Source organism: Cyphomyrmex costatus, unplaced genomic scaffold (genome assembly GCF_001594065.2).
Source record: "Cyphomyrmex costatus isolate MS0001 unplaced genomic scaffold, Ccosl1.0 scaffold525, whole genome shotgun sequence".
NCBI classification, from domain to species: Eukaryota; Metazoa; Arthropoda; class Insecta; order Hymenoptera; family Formicidae; genus Cyphomyrmex; species Cyphomyrmex costatus.
In genome coordinates, this window is record NW_017279481.1 from 65,607 (window position 1) to 81,758 (window position 16,152).

General features: G+C 31.6%; 1 protein-coding gene across 1 annotated transcript; it reads left to right on the forward strand.

Annotated features, from left to right (window-relative positions):
• The first annotated feature begins 12,601 nt into the window (after positions 1 to 12,601).
• LOC108778880 (putative nuclease HARBI1) lies at positions 12,602 to 14,210 on the forward strand. Its single transcript, XM_018546191.1, has 4 exons — positions 12,602 to 12,892; positions 13,018 to 13,314; positions 13,552 to 13,760; positions 13,848 to 14,210. Exons 1-4 carry the CDS (start codon positions 12,602 to 12,604, stop codon positions 14,143 to 14,145), a joined length of 1,095 nt encoding a protein of 364 aa, XP_018401693.1. The 3' UTR covers positions 14,146 to 14,210.
• The last annotated feature ends 1,942 nt before the right edge of the window (positions 14,211 to 16,152 follow it).

The window sequence follows — 16,152 nt, forward strand, 5'->3', positions numbered from 1 at the left end:
GTAATAAAAACAATATCAGTAATAGATAAAAATAATAAAAAAAGAAATATAACGAAAAGAATGCAATATAAAAGAAAAGAATATAATATAAGAGTCAGTTAATCAAATAGTAATAAAAACAATGTCAGTAATAGATAAAAATAATAAAAAAAAGAAATATAACGAAAAGAATACAATATAAGAGTCAATTAATCGAATAGTAATAAAAATATAAGAGTAAATTAATCAGCAAAAAAGTCAATTCACAAGGCAATAAATTGAAATGAATATAATGAAAAACTACAACGAAAGTCACTTATATCCATTTTGTTAATTTAGTAACAAATAAATTAAAATAAAATCAATTACCTTTTAATATCGTATCAAGTTAGAACAATGCAAATAGAGACCCATTTTAAGATGTTGATAATAAACAATTTAAAATCAGAATAACCGAACATCTCAAGCACAAAGGAAGTACAAATGGAAATAAGGGGAAAATTAGGAAGGGGTAAAAGTGTAATAAAGTGGGAATAAAAGTGAAAAAGATAAGGAAATTTACGAAGGAGAAAGAGAGTTTATTATCTGAGAATACGATTCTGGTAAAGCCTCTGTATCATTTTGTTTATTAAGATCCTGTTTTTGCCTTTTGATGTGAATCATTTCAGATACCAATCTCTTATTGAAGACGATTCAATGTCGAAAATTTGGACATCATCCCATTTAAAATTGTGGTCAAAGTTAATACGATGGTCAGTAATAACAGAAGGAGAACCTGTTCTTTTTCTAATGTCAGACATATGTTCTTTTAGTCTAGTACTAAGTTTTCTTTTAGTCTGACCAACGTAGCTGGCTTCACAATCATCACAGGTAATCTTATAAATAACATTGTTATTAGAACAATGTTCTAATTTATCTTTACCTCTTTTAATAAAACTTTTTAAGGTGTTAGGAATTGAAAAGGCTAATTTACACTGAAACTTGCTGGAAATGGGAAGGAAGCTTTCAGATATGGATTTAACGTAAGGTATTGTGAAATATTTATCTTTCACATGAAAATTATGAGTATTCTGTTGATTATGTATGTGATATTTAATTCTTTGATCAATAGTGGAGAATATAAGGGAAAGAGGATAGGAATTGTTTAAAAAAATTTTTATGGCTTCAGTTATATTCTTTTGTTGGAACCGAGGATGTGATAAAAGTAAAATCTTGTCAATAAAACTAATAATAATGCCTTTTTTATGATTCATAGGATGGTTTGAGTGGAAATTAAGGAATCTACCTGAGAATGTTTTTTTATGAAAATTGTCAAAAATAATTCTGCAATTATCAACAATAATAGTAGTGTCAAGAAAGTTTAATCTGTTATCACTGCCAATCTCCATAGTGAATTGCAATCTTCCATGCAAGGAATTGAAAGTATTAAGTGTGTCATCTACACTATCAGGCGGAATAGCAAGAACAATGTCATCAACGTATCTATAATAGAACAATGGTTGTGCCGACAAACAATTAATAGCTTGTTCTTCCAAGTCCTGCATTACTATATCTGCTAAAATTGGTGAAAGTGGTGAGCCCATTGGAGTACCGAAAACTTGTTTGTAAAATTTACTATTAAAAGTGAAAAAAGTTGAATTTAAGACAAGGCTAACAGCAATAATAAATTCATTTTTAGGAATATTAGTCTTAAGAGAAATGTGACACCATCTTTTTTCTATGCCATCCATAACTAAATTAAAAGGAATATTTGTAAAAAGGGAAACAACATCTAATGAAGCTAGTAAATAATGAGAATCAAAATGAGTACCTCTTAATTTGTTAACTAAGTGGAAACTATCTTTGATATGGCTAGGAGCTGGGGTGGAATGCTAACATTAATTATATTGTGTAGGAAAAGGGAAAGGTAATATAATGGACTATTAATAGAAGAAACTATAACTCTCAATGGGTTCCCATCTTTGTGTATTTTTGTTGATAGTGGCGCACACAACGAATAATTTTTATAGTTAATTAAACCGATATTTTAAAAAGTTACCGACTTAGGATACGGTTACACTTTTGCATGCAAGAAAGGACTAAGCGAGTTACTAAATTTGATTGGATTTGCCCATAAAACTTTCCTACTACGTTTTGTGTTTCTATGGGCAAAACTAATCAAATTTATTAATTGTACATATAAGCTTAATTCTTGCATGCAGAAGTGTAACTGTACTCTTACAAATAAGATTGGACAATAATAACAATATATAAAAATGAAAAATTATATTGTGAAAAAATTCATAATAAGAAAACGATAATTTTAGTATAAAAGTAATATCAATCACGGAAACACTTTTTTTTAATAGGTAAATATAAAAAAATAAGTTATTACATTGAGAATAAACCGGAAATTTTAGGAAATGAAAAAGTCACGAGTTTATATCTATATATTATTTTATTGTGCAAAAAAGTACAAAATTGAAAAAAAAATTAATTCGAAAAAAAATAGAAGGAAAAATTTACCCTCGATCAAATTAGTCTTAAAAATCATCAAATAAATCTAAGTTTTTATGAGAATTTTTTTTAAAAAATTAAAAGTGTCATACTTTAAAAAATTATTTATTTTTTACATTAAATTACAAAAAAAATTACAAAACAATTTTGAAACTTTTCTTGATATTTTTTTTTAAAAACTAGAGGAAAAAACACACAATTTAAAAAAAAAACGTTTTGTTTGGATTATTTTTCGCAAAGTTATAGGCATTTGAAAATTGCAAATTTTGAAATATGCGAATTTTGAAAAAAATTCATATCTCATGACTATGTTGATAAAAAAATTTGAAAAAAATTATGGTAGCTTCTTGCGATGGGTACTATAATATATCAAAATTTCAGCCAAATCAAAAATCCAAAAGTTTTTAGTGGCCCACTTGGCATGGAATGACCCTTATACAGGGTGTTTAAAATTAACCGCCAAATATTTCATGTGCGGATAGAACAGACTATACTGAGTCGAAAGTCCTGTACCATTTTGCGATTGCAGTAATAGTTAACGAGATATTAATTTATAAAAATACTTAAATTCACCCGGCCCACCGTCAAATGCAAACGCGCGGCTGGATAGGACCGCCCAGCTAAACGCGCTGCGCGCGTTCGCCGTTGCTAGGCGTTGTTTATAACAAGCGTTGTTTATAACAAGCGGCAATAGTCGTCGCTAGATATGAGTCGCGTGCCTAGCGACGGCGAACGCGAACGCGCGCGGCGCGCTTTGCAGGGCGGTCCTATCCAGCCGCGCGCTTGCATTTGATGGTGGGCCGGGCGAATTCAAATATTTTTATAAATTAATATCTCGTTAACTATTACTGCAATCGCAAAATGGTACAGGACTTTTCGACTCAGTATAATCTGTTCTACCCACACATGAAATATTTGGCGGTTAATTTCAAACACCCTGTATATAATAGCATACATGTATTATATATCATATGTTAATTTTAAAACTATGATTGTTAATAACTTTTTAACGAAGAGCGAGCGACGGCTAAAACTTGTTGGAGGTTACTCAGGGTCATGACCTTGACAACATATGTCAAGGTCAAAGTCATTGGAGGGGGGTCCCCTCATCGACACATTTACCAATATTAGATATGAGGGATACAGCGGAAAGCGGCGGCGATTCGAAAATCGGCCGAAAGTTACATACACTTTACGTATTTTCAGTTTGTCCTGGCAACTTTAATAATTAATAATCAGTTACTTTTCGTGGTAATATATTACAGTTCAACTCGTGATAGTACTGCGACAGTTTTTTTAAATATACATCATATCGGTAAGCAGTCGGTAGTATTTAAAGTAATAATTTTATTTAATATGTATTTAAATGATGACTGCTTGGTTTATCGGGGTGAATCGGGTGAGAGGGGGTACTCGCGTCCGCTCTTCCACATCAAAACAATCCCCAAGGCTGCTTTCACTAATTGTCTAATATTAACGCGTCAATTTTAGAATAACATATTTATTTTTTATTCGTTAACACGATTGCATATTAAAGAACAAAATTATTAAATATATGTAAAACGGTTACTTTTCGTGGTAATACATTATACGCGGTGCGGTGTTGTGAGGGAGACAGCGAAAGCTAGACGTAAACGATTCGAAAATCAACCAAAAGTTGCACTGTCCCCCTCACCTCATCGATTCGCGTGCAGTCCGAATGTCCAATGACGATCTCTTCTTCTTCTTTAATTAATGGCTCCCGCCTCCAAATATTTAATAGGTAGGTCGATACGGCCAGATCACGTCTCAACTGAAAAACGTATAAGAGTTGTGAACGAACGGGTGATGCAATGCCCGCGAAAATACTCGACCGGTCTCTGGGCGCCTGCAACTACGACGTCACGTCGCAATAACGCGCGTCATGAGAGCCCGAAAGTCGTCAAGAGGTGCAAAATGACAAGCAATCGAGGCGACCCGAGTAGAAATAATAATAAGGCCCCAATCAGGAACTGATCAGGTATGCCTCACTTAGTGATCGGGTACTGATAAGTACACCCGATCGGGACCTTTAGGTGTATGGTAACGTTATGTCCCTATCGGGTACCGATTCAAGGACTCTATCGGGAACCGATTCGAAGACCCTATCGGGAACCGATTCGAGGACCCTATCAGAAATCGATCGGGCAATATTATCACAACCCTACTTTTATTTAATCAGGATTCTTATCGAGTGGATTATACTGTAAATATTAAAGAGTTACATTTAAACCAATTTCTTTAAATTAAATTATTCCTTTGACTTAAATAGCATTTTGTTATTTTTCACTTCTACTATTTCAACACACATAGAAGTTAAAAATAACAAAATGCTATTTTAGTCAAAGGAATTCGTTTAACTATGACTCTTTAATATTTACAATATAGTTCACTCGACAAGAATTCTGATTGAATGAATGTAAAATTGTAATATCGACAGAAAGACAGCAGAAATTTTTCATTCCTGCACACCAATTATCGCGCCTGATTCGTATTTGTCATTTTATTAGAATATTTACTTCGAAATTTATTATTACGATACAAAATATGTATAAGTTAAAAGAACAACATTATTAAATTAACTTAGTTTTGTGGTTAAATTAGTTTCCACGTAAGAAGTGTCTGTATTAAGGTACGTAACACCTAGTAAATAAAAAATTTAATTTGAGTCAAATTTAACATTTGTATAGTCAACTTGTTTAATTTCATTAATAAACAAGAAGAAGGAAGCCAATAACGGTCAAAGCTGGATCACAGTGCTTATTATATAGTAATTATGTGAATTTTATATACTGCGTATGTAGTCCTCCCACAAATCACGACGCTGATAGTTTTTCAGCATTGACGCATACAAGTATGTATGCGTCAATGTAGTAAGTATACTACCGCAGTAATATCACTTAGTTAAATTGACAAGCAATCTAACAATTTTTGATGCTTATAGCATCTTATTGGATCTTAACAATATGTCGAAAGACATATATTAAAATTTAACGATGTAATGTTTAAAGTAATGATAAATCTAAATCTGTAAAAAATAAGATTGCGAAGAATATCACGAGTTGGCGTTTCGACCCGCTATCGGAGATGTATCGATGTTGGCAAAAATTTCTCGCAAGTGTTGAGATACGCGTATATTGCTTTGTATAGAATCTCGATTAATAACTTACACAAGCGTCTAAGGTAGGTTTCCGTTACAATGCCTTACTTATGAGTCCAGTAGTGGAAACTGGAACGAAACGCCAACTTGTGATAGTCTTTGAACATATTATTAAGATCCAATAAGATGCTATAAGCATAAAAAATTGTTAGATTGCTTGTCAATTTAATTGTAAGTGATATTACTGTGGTAGTAAGTATGTATGCGTCAATGCTGAAAAACTATCAGCGTCTCGATTTGGGAAGACTACGCAGTATATAAAATTCATATAATTATAATAAGCACTGTGATCCAGCTTTGACCGTTATTGGCTTCCTTCTTCTTGTTTATTATTGTTTATCAATAGCCTACATGCATCAAAATTTTTTATTCGTTTTTATTTAATAATTATAAAGTTTTGACTAGATTATTATATACAAAAATATTTTTCTGTATATTTTGTAAATATTTATATATTTTTTTAACACTTAAAGTTCAGCTACATTTGAAACGGTCGGTTTTGCGCGCCATTGACGCGTGACGTCACTATTCATTTAGTCAACCTAACCTTCCTGTCACGTATATACAAATGACACAAACTCAGTTGAACTCCAAAATATTTAAAATGTCAGCAGAAAATACAAAGCCAACAAATTTTAAGTATTGTTTTATGAGAAACTGTTCTAATAGTTCTACAAATTCGCCAGAAAAAATCTTTGTTTCTGTACCTCACGGTGAAATTAGAAAAGAGTGGCTAAAGATAGCTTTAAAGAATTATAAAAGAAAAATGCATAATAGATCATTGATATCTTCACTATATTGCTGTGAAGATCATCTTAATGTAAGTTATAAAGTATTCTACTAATTCATTATGCCTGATTTTTACTTCTAAGTATTGTTTTGAATCAAGTTTTTCGAACGAATAAAAATTTCACTGTAAATGACAGCACGTGTGTCATTTGCTTATTGCTTTGAAGCTTGTTGTGAAATGAAAAACAGAAATTGTGGACTATGCTTCTGTAATAATAAACAGACAAAACAATGTGTAATAAGAATATAATTGTTTTATACGTTTTGCAATAATATTGAAATCTCTGTGCATAACTCTGAGTAGACATTTGAATAGCGTTGAATATAGTTCATGAATATGGACTATTGAAAGTAAATACAAATATAAAAATATAATAGACGTATATGCTTTTTACAATAGATACGTGAAGATTTAGAAAATTATATGGAAGTTTCTTTAATGAGAAATGTCAGGGTCCGACTAAAGAAAGGAGTATTACCTCGGTCAATGTCTGGAAAGACAAATGAAATGAATCCTGCCCAAGGCGAAAGTTCTGTTGTGGGAAGTTCTGACATCTGAAGTTTAGTTCAGATGACACCGACAGATTCGATAGAGACAAGTTCAGAACAAGTAAATTCAGCTGAAGCTAATTCAGAGCAGACAAGTTTGGTTCAAGCAACTTAGGATCAGACAATTTCAGTCGAACCAAGCTCAGACGAAACAAGTTCTGTTGAACCAGCACTTTTAGATAGCGGACTTCCTACATTTAAATATAAATATTATTTAATAGCCAGTGAAAAATCTGTCAGAAATATTGGTATTCAATGCAACCAACAATCCTTGAAGAAATTTTGCAACAAAGGAGTGCAATACAAACCAGAAGTGTGTGATGCAGCTTGCTCAACTACAGCATGGCCAAAGCAAAGTGAATCTTCTTCCAAGTCGTTGAGTGTATATACAACGACTTCAAAATCTCTAGACGACACATTAGAAGAGTGCGATTGAATATTTACCTTCCTCTTCTGAATTCAGTAGCGAAGAAAGACAAAATATTCATGTTCTTAATAAACAAACTATTCTGGATACGAGAATGAATTTAATTAAATACAGGCCAAAAATGTAAATCAGTGTTCCAGAAAAAGCTATGTTTATCATAAATATTTTGAGTGAACAGTCAAAAGTGGATGTGTCTGAGATATTTTTAACGCTGCAAAAAATAAAACTAAATGACACATTTGTACGATTGGATGATGAATTTGGTGTTTGCGAGTCTACATCAACTAGAATTTTTACGCGTACTGTTCCAATATTGGCACATTTTTTGTCAAAATTTATATTTTGGCCAAGTAAAGATTCTATCATGTCTAACTTGCCCATAGCATTCTGAACAAATTACAGTAATGTGTTCTCAATTATTGATTGCTTCGAAATAGAAATACAAAAGCCATCGGATGCTGTGCAGCAAAGTACAACATGGTCTGATTACAAGAAATGTAACACGATTAAATATTTAATATCATCAACGCCTGATGGATTTATAAACTTCGTATCCGAAGGATTTGGTGGAAGAACATCAGATACAGTTATTGTCGAAGAAAGCAAATATTTAGAAGAAATTCCTTTTAACTGTGATGTAATGGCTGATAGAGGATTCAAACACATTGAACCACTATTAAAAACAAAAAGCTGTAATCTTATTAGACCACCTAGTGTTTCGACAAAAGAAAAACCTTCAAAAACTGAAGTCCTCGAAACAAAGCGAATAGCTAGCCTTCGAATTCACATAGAGAGGGTAATACGAAGGATCAGAGAATTTGAATTTCTAAAGCCGCATGCAACAGTGAATTTGAAAAACATTCGACACATCGATCATTGTATTATTATTGCATGTGCTCTTATAAACTTGCAGATGCCAATTATTAATCAGTGTATGTAAATAAATATTTTATGCTTCATTTAAAATAAATAGTACTAATTTTTATAAACTCTTTATTTATTCATCACAAAAATATATATAAATTTCTAATATAAAACAAGTAGATAGTTTCTTTAAAATAAACATTGTAATAGAACAGTGCTCGGAATTAGTTGCACATTTCGTGCCGATTTTGGAGGCGATGCCTACTGTCTCCCCACTACCACTCGAGCCTCGGCGGCCGAGCCGTGACGCTGTGCCTCAGGAGCGTCGCGATACTTTCCAGCATGCTGGGAGTATACCTTCCGACAAATATGATTAAAATATTTTTCTTTTTACGTGATTTTTATTTGAACAAATTTTTTTTATTATTAGCATATTATGTATATATTCTATAATAATATAATTTACAATTATTACAGTATGATAATTATAATATTGAACAACAGTTTTCCACATCACCTCTGAGGTACTATTGTTGACGCGTTTTTTTTTAAGTGGTTTCCCCAGTAGGCCTATTCCACTAAGAAAATAACGAAAAAGCTGATTAAATCTATAGCTCGAGGAGAGAGAAAGCAATATTCTTTAATATTAAATATTTATAAAAACGAACGAGGATGAAACGGGAATAATTATTTTTCTTGAAATTTTAAATATTTGACCTTCTGGGTCGTTTGCACGATTGTACTAGTGACGATACATCCACAGAGAGTTTAGAAGTAGTAGTTCGCATTATCGAGGATAACGATGCATCATTCAAAAAGAATAGCTTTTTGTTTTTGTGATTTTCGAAGAGAGATAGAAATATAATAAATAAATAATTTTATTATAAATAGTTACAGTAAAGGTAAATCTTATTGAAAGGTTGCTCATATATCTTTGCTTATTATCCATTTTTCAAATAAAATCAGTAGCAGAATTATAATGCTATAATAGCAAAGATGACACACAGTTTTATAACTACATTATTACAGTTTACTTTATTACAATAACCATTACTATCTTTAGTTTAGTACTATCATACATAGCGTATCATTAAATATAGCTTTATCATTATCACGCAAATAGTATTTTTTGTAATCTATCGTTATAATATGAATTTTTAATGCTCATTTCCATAATGTAGATTGTAGATTAACTTTAATCTCTGTTGAACTTATTCTTCGTCTTTTTATAGTTCTAAAAATTATAAAAAGATGAAGAGTAAGTTCAATTAAAGTTAGTCTACTTGGAAATGGGCATAAACCTCGCGGTTTTGTTATATAGACGCCTATTCCTACCGCGCGTCAATATGCATTTGTTTTATCCTCCGCTATTTTTCAACGGTTTTCTAACATGCGTGCACAGTAGAAGTTTTATGTACGTTAGTAGTGGTTTCGTACGAGATTATTGTACGAAGTATTCCCATCCGGGGAAGCACCTAAGGCTGGATATTGTGGATCGATTATTAGACCACTACTTGACAACTCCGTACACCATTTTCGTTTCAGTTCATTTACAACTTTTTTTTCCAGTCTCCTTCCTCGTTCCATTTCTGCAGAATCATGACACCTGGAAGCACCTGTCACTTTTTGCACTAAACTGCCATTTTCAGTTTTGCAATGTGCAATCTCAAAAATAGAAGATGCTGTTATTCTTCCATACCTCATTTCATCCCATAATTTATTTTGGAACTGGTCATGTGTACGTAATTCTATTTCTGTATATACTGATACAGACATAATTTTCATTGCGTACTCAAGAAAGGTGTCTGCATCCATACTTGTATCATTTGCTTTTGTGTAAGAAATGAGAAGTTGATGCATTGACATTTTCCGGTGTTCACTAATTTCAAGGTAATGTCTCGATAATGAACTATCAAATCTATTGACTTTTATCGCAGACATAACTGAATCCAGAAACTTGCTGTTATCTGGAAGTTCGTTGATTGTGAGCGGAGGATGACCAATCTCATTCGCTTTTACACTTCGAACATTTAACGCCACTTGAGACAAGCGAGGTTTCTTCCAGTAACATTCAACCGCAGTTGATTCAGGTTCTTCACTTCTTCTGTGCATCTACATTATAAAGGCGATAATATGTTTACAACCTCCTGCAAATTAAATACATAATTAATAAAAATCAACATAATGTTTAAATAGAAAAAAATGCAATTACTTCAAGTTTTGTCGTAACTTATTTTACTTATAAATAATATATATTTAATTATTTATAATATATTTAGGTATTTAATTATTTACCTTCAGAAGCTGCACAATCGTGACATTTAGCTTCTTCGATGTCTTCAATCTCTTCATTAATGGTCATTGTAACGGAGTACGGTTTCTGCCTGACACTGTGCTCTGGACAAACTCTTCCATGTATAATGCAGTATTTTCCTTCTCTGCATAATTCAACGTATCCAACAGCCGAATCTCCATAGTTTTCACGTTTTGATCTGCATTTATGTAATTTTTAATATTTATATTATATCTGACGTTATCATAACTATACCTATATTATCAAAACATATTAGTATATTGGATTTGGGTGACATTTTGAGGTTATGTCACTCTGATGCACTTTATACATTTTGATGTAATTATATTTCAAAAATTTATAAAACAAGTTGAATTAAATATATTATCTAGTTTAAATTTAATTAAATTCTTTAAAATATAAAGAAAATGAATTACCTGTCAGTCTTGACTCCCCTACTTTCCGCAACATTAAAGCACTCGTTATTTTTAAAAAATTCAGTTACCATGAATATATTTACTGTCGGTAAATTATCCGACTGTGCACGCACAAAAACTTTGTTTCCCGACATGCTTAAAAATATAATTTTAGCCTCAACAAATGTAATATTTGCAATATTTACAATTTTCTATCTACCCGGGAAATAACGTTCGAATTCTCATTTGAACCGAAAGTGATTATTTACGTCACGACCGCCACGACCAATCACAAACGTTTCTAAAAATCGCATTTTTTTCAAATTTCATTAATTTTTTTTAGCAACTTCCCATTGTCAAAAAATAAAAAAAAAATTTTTTCGAATCTAGGAGGTTCTGTAGGACGTGTACATAATTTTTTTAGATTTTTTTATTTTTTATGCATGTAACCTATTGTATTATCCTGAAAAGATTCTAGTATTTGTTTCATTTCATTGTGTTAGTTAAATTAACGTATTAAGTAGGAGCAATGGCAACTTATAAGAATGAATAAAAATAACTCTAATTAGGTAGAATTAAATACTATGAATTTAACAGTGTATGAGGTATAGGTTTCTTAATTATTACGCAAGAAAATGTAAAACAAATAGTTTCGGTAAAGTTTATTGTTAAGGATAAGGCCCGAATCAGGAACAGATCAGGCCAACCTCACTTAGTACGTGATCGGATTCAGCTGAGGATATGTACAATCGTGGCCTCATTGGACTTTTTATATTTACATTAAGGCATTCCCCAGAGTGTCCTTATCAAAACCTGACCAAAATAACCTCGATATCTAGTAATAAGGAAAAAGTTCATTCCGTCCCGTACATAACCTAATCGGGCCAACCATACCAGGGTAGACCCGAAGAAAACCTTATCAGGACTTCATGGTACAGCGGGTATACTTCTACTCGGGGAGCTCATCTGCGGACACGCATCGTGTTATTCTAAATTATGGCTCCACGCCTCCCAATAAACGGAAAGGTCGATACAGCCAGATCACGTCTTTAATGTAAATCGTAAAAATATGAAAAACGGACAATTATTAGGACAATACAATGCACAGTCGAAGTCGGCAACACTTTCAAAAATATACGGTAGAAAGCATCCGACCGAAACGCGTCCGCCGCGACCGAGTGGTTCTTTAGAATTTGGTCCAATGACGATCGAATTGTTGTTTGCACAGTGCGGTGTGGTCATAGAGATAGTAATATTAGACATAGGGCCGTATTCATAGTCGAAACTTATTCTCAAGATCGTCTCAAGTACGGTCTTAAGATGCCCTCTAGATTCATAGACGTGAAATAAGTAAATGCTTAAGTAAAATCTGAAGGCAAGACTTGTCCAAGACGATCTTGTTTCGAAACGTCTTGAGCGGTCTTGGCATGATTCATAAACCGATCTTCTCCGAAATAAGAACAGACTTAAGACTATCTTATTAGTCATGAATTCATAGTCGTTATAAGACATCTTATATGACGTATTGTCAGCTAAATGAGACGATCTTCATCAAGTCATGTCAGAAGGTGACTTAAGTAAACTCTTTAATGTTAGAATAGATTACGGTAATGGATATAATAAATATTAATGAAATTGTGGACATTAATTTATCAAGCGAAGATGAAGAAATACAAATTCGTGTTCCAAAACGATATATTCGCGATGGAGAAAATCCCTTCGAATTTTATAATGAATGGGAATTCAAAAAAAGATTCCGTTTTACAAAGAATTCAATTATGTTTGGTGTTTTACCATTAATAGAAGAAGGCCTCTCAAAAGTTAATAAACGTGGTTTACCAATAGTACCAGTTTTTCAATTATTAATTTCTTTACGATTTTATGCAACAGCAAGTTTTCAGGTTAGTAATAAAATTGTATTACGTTTTAATTAAATTTACAAATATATAAATATTCGAAATCTTTTATATAAGATAAAAATATGTTAATATGTATAAATATAATATTCGTTTATATATTTTTATAGCTTGTCATGGGAGATGTAATTAAAGTATCTCAACCAACTATCTCCAGAATTATTTTTCGAGTGTCAACTCTGTTAGCCAGTTATATTAATGTATACATAAAGATGCCAGTATCAGTTGCAAAAATAATTGAAAATAAACGTTTATTTGAAGAGCTTGGTCATGTTGGTGGAGCTATAGGTTTACCTTCCATTGATGGAGCAATTGATTGCACGCATATTCGATTGATACATACTAGATTTCAAGCCATTGATGAAATATTTAGAAATCGAAAAGGATATTTTTCGTTAAATGTTCAAGTAAATGTTTTAACAATTTTAATATAATTTTAAAGTAACGAAGGAGACAATTGGACATCTTTGGTGTGCTCATTACATTTATATTCCCATATTGTACATAGTTTATATATGTATATATATGTGTATATACTTATAGACTATATATAATATATATTTATATAAACTATATATATTATTAAAAATTTTTTTTAATTAATATTTTATTAAAATTTAGTTAATATATAATATATTTTGCAGGCTGTTGTTGGGCCACGTACTGAGTTTTTAGATATAGTTCCAGAATGGCCAGGAAGTGAACATGATAGTCGTATATTTCAGAATTCACGTATATATATGCGATACAGGCAACGTGAATTAGACGGGATGCTAGTTGGAGATAGTGGTTATCCTTCTTTACCGTTTCTATTAACACCATTTAATAATCCCGCCAGTGATAAAGAAGAAAGGTTTGATATACATCTAATTTAAAATTACAATTCTAGCACTATAATAACATTTGTACAAATACATATAATTGATAATATTTTTTATAGATATAATATGATCCATGGAAAAACACGAAGAATCGTCGAAAGAACCTTTGGAATATGGAAACGTAGATTCCCTTGTTTATCAAGAGGTCTTCAAACAAAATTAATCACATCTACAACAATTGTTATAGCATGCGCTGTTCTTCACAATCTCTCGCTAATATATAATGATATTATGGAAGAAGAAGAAGAAGTAGAAAATATAAATCAAAATGACGAAGTTCCGCCACTTCCACCTCACTGGCAACCAGGGGACGGTTTCCTTGTGCGAAATGCTGTTATTGAACGATTGTTCAGATGAAAAATTCGACTCTAACAAGTTTTATTTTTTTGCGAAATAAATTTGTATTAATATATACACAACATACACACACACGTATGTATATATGTATGTAGATATGTATGTATGACTAATTGACTTTAATTGACTGGCGTATACAAACACTTGGTAATATTTAATTATAATGTATAGCTTTTAATGTACTAAAGAAGTTAAATGTAATGCTACATGAAATAAATAAAATAAAACATGTATAAAGTATAAATACAATTTATTGTATCATTTAAAGCGTAATTTATTTTTGTACATCTTAAACATAATATCACTTTTGAATAAGAAACAGAATATTACATAATATTATATTATTACAATGTTATATCCAAATATATGTTATTGTTGAATCATTTCATCACAGAACATAAACAAAAATTACATTAGTAACATATCAGTAAATAATAATATTTAGAGCAAAATAAACTTAAACAAAGGAAAATAAAAATAAAATAAAACATAATATCTGTACATAGTTGTACTTTTTACGCGCGATTAACCAATGCAGGAAGCACAGCCTTTTGCATAACGCATGATGCATAGTAAGTCCACAACCTTGCTTTAAAAGGGCTTAAGTTATAAGTCGAAAAAGATTAAATGACAATAATTTCTGTCTGTTTTTGCGTAAATTTATGCTTTAACCTTTAGACTTAAACGAATTGAGCAAAACTCAATTCTTATAGTCTAAAAGCAAGGTTGTGAACCGAGTCTTATCGTCACTTACAATTTACAGCTTACGGCTGATGGCCTCTTGAAACAATTTTGTGAACTTAGCCTAAGAAAATAAACGTGCCAGAGTTTTTCATTTTTGTCTCCTAGGTAGAAATGAAGGACACTCTGATTGGTTTATGATCAGGCCCTAATATTCTGACTAAAGGTACAATTTCATGCTGACGCTTGACGCTAAAAATGAGCGTCTAGCGTCAGCATGAAATTGTACCTTAACAGTCTTCTCTTATAACAGTAAAATTTATTTTTTAATGGGTAAATCTATATTTTCCTTATCCAATTCGATACTTCTTAACTCTGATTTCTTTATTTCTATTTCGAAATTTTGTAAAACTTTTAAATGGTTTAATTGCATGTCGTTAAACAATTTTAAATGCTCCTCTTTCATAAGTACTACTTTTTCTTCGTGTTTTAACTTAATGTCTGCTAATGCTTCTTCTTGTCTTATAATGTTATGTAGTCTTTGTATTCGTAATTCCTCTTCTACATTTGATACTTCCAGTAAATCTTTTCTTTTTCGTTTCAAAATATGTGATTTCTTTTTATCATCATTTAAATATATTTTTGGCATATCTAAACTGTTTGATGTCATCAGTTTTTCTTTACAGCCTCCTACAATAGTAAATGTGTTTACAAAACATAAAGAGATGGTATTATAATTATATTTTGTACTTGCCATAGTCAAAGAAATACGCTTTAATTAAGAGATAAATATGTAATACAAATAATATAAAATAATACCTGGCGAAGCAGTAGTACTTTCTACATCACTTATGTTTATCACATGTTCTGTATTAGATAATTCTTCTACACCTTCGTCAGTACATATAAGATCGAACACCAAGTCACGTTTATCTAAAATACATGAAATAATAAAAGTTCATGTTTTCATGTTTATCAAATGCGCATGCAGCTAGACCGAGATGGCTTAGCATTAACATTAACGTATTGCGTTACGACAATGTCTTACTTTCAGCCAGGGCTGGGTAATATTTAAAATAGTTCCATTTTAAATACATATTTAAAATGGAAATGGCATTTTGCATTTTCCATTTAACAGTTAATTCCATTTTCCATTTTTCTAACAGTTAATTTATAAACATACGAGTATAATATACCTTCAATTTCAGTTTCTGTCATATTAGATGAAAATATTACTGGTGCGGTTTTCATCAAATGGGGTGCGATATTGGCAATGTCGGGATCGACTTCTATTTTTGTCTCCTGTGGTCCTCCACCAGTTGCCAT

What these genes read in the sequence shown, in the direction of transcription:
- LOC108778880 (XM_018546191.1), top strand. Translation starts at nt 12,602, where the DNA reads ATGGATATAATAAATATTAATGAAATTGTGGACATTAATTTATCAAGC. An exon ending in ATGCAACAGCAAGTTTTCAG is followed by an intron (nt 12,893 to 13,017) that starts GTTAGTAATAAA and finishes ATATTTTTATAG; the next exon opens with CTTGTCATGGGAGATGTAAT. An exon ending in ATTTTTCGTTAAATGTTCAA is followed by an intron (nt 13,315 to 13,551) that starts GTAAATGTTTTA and finishes TATATTTTGCAG; the next exon opens with GCTGTTGTTGGGCCACGTAC.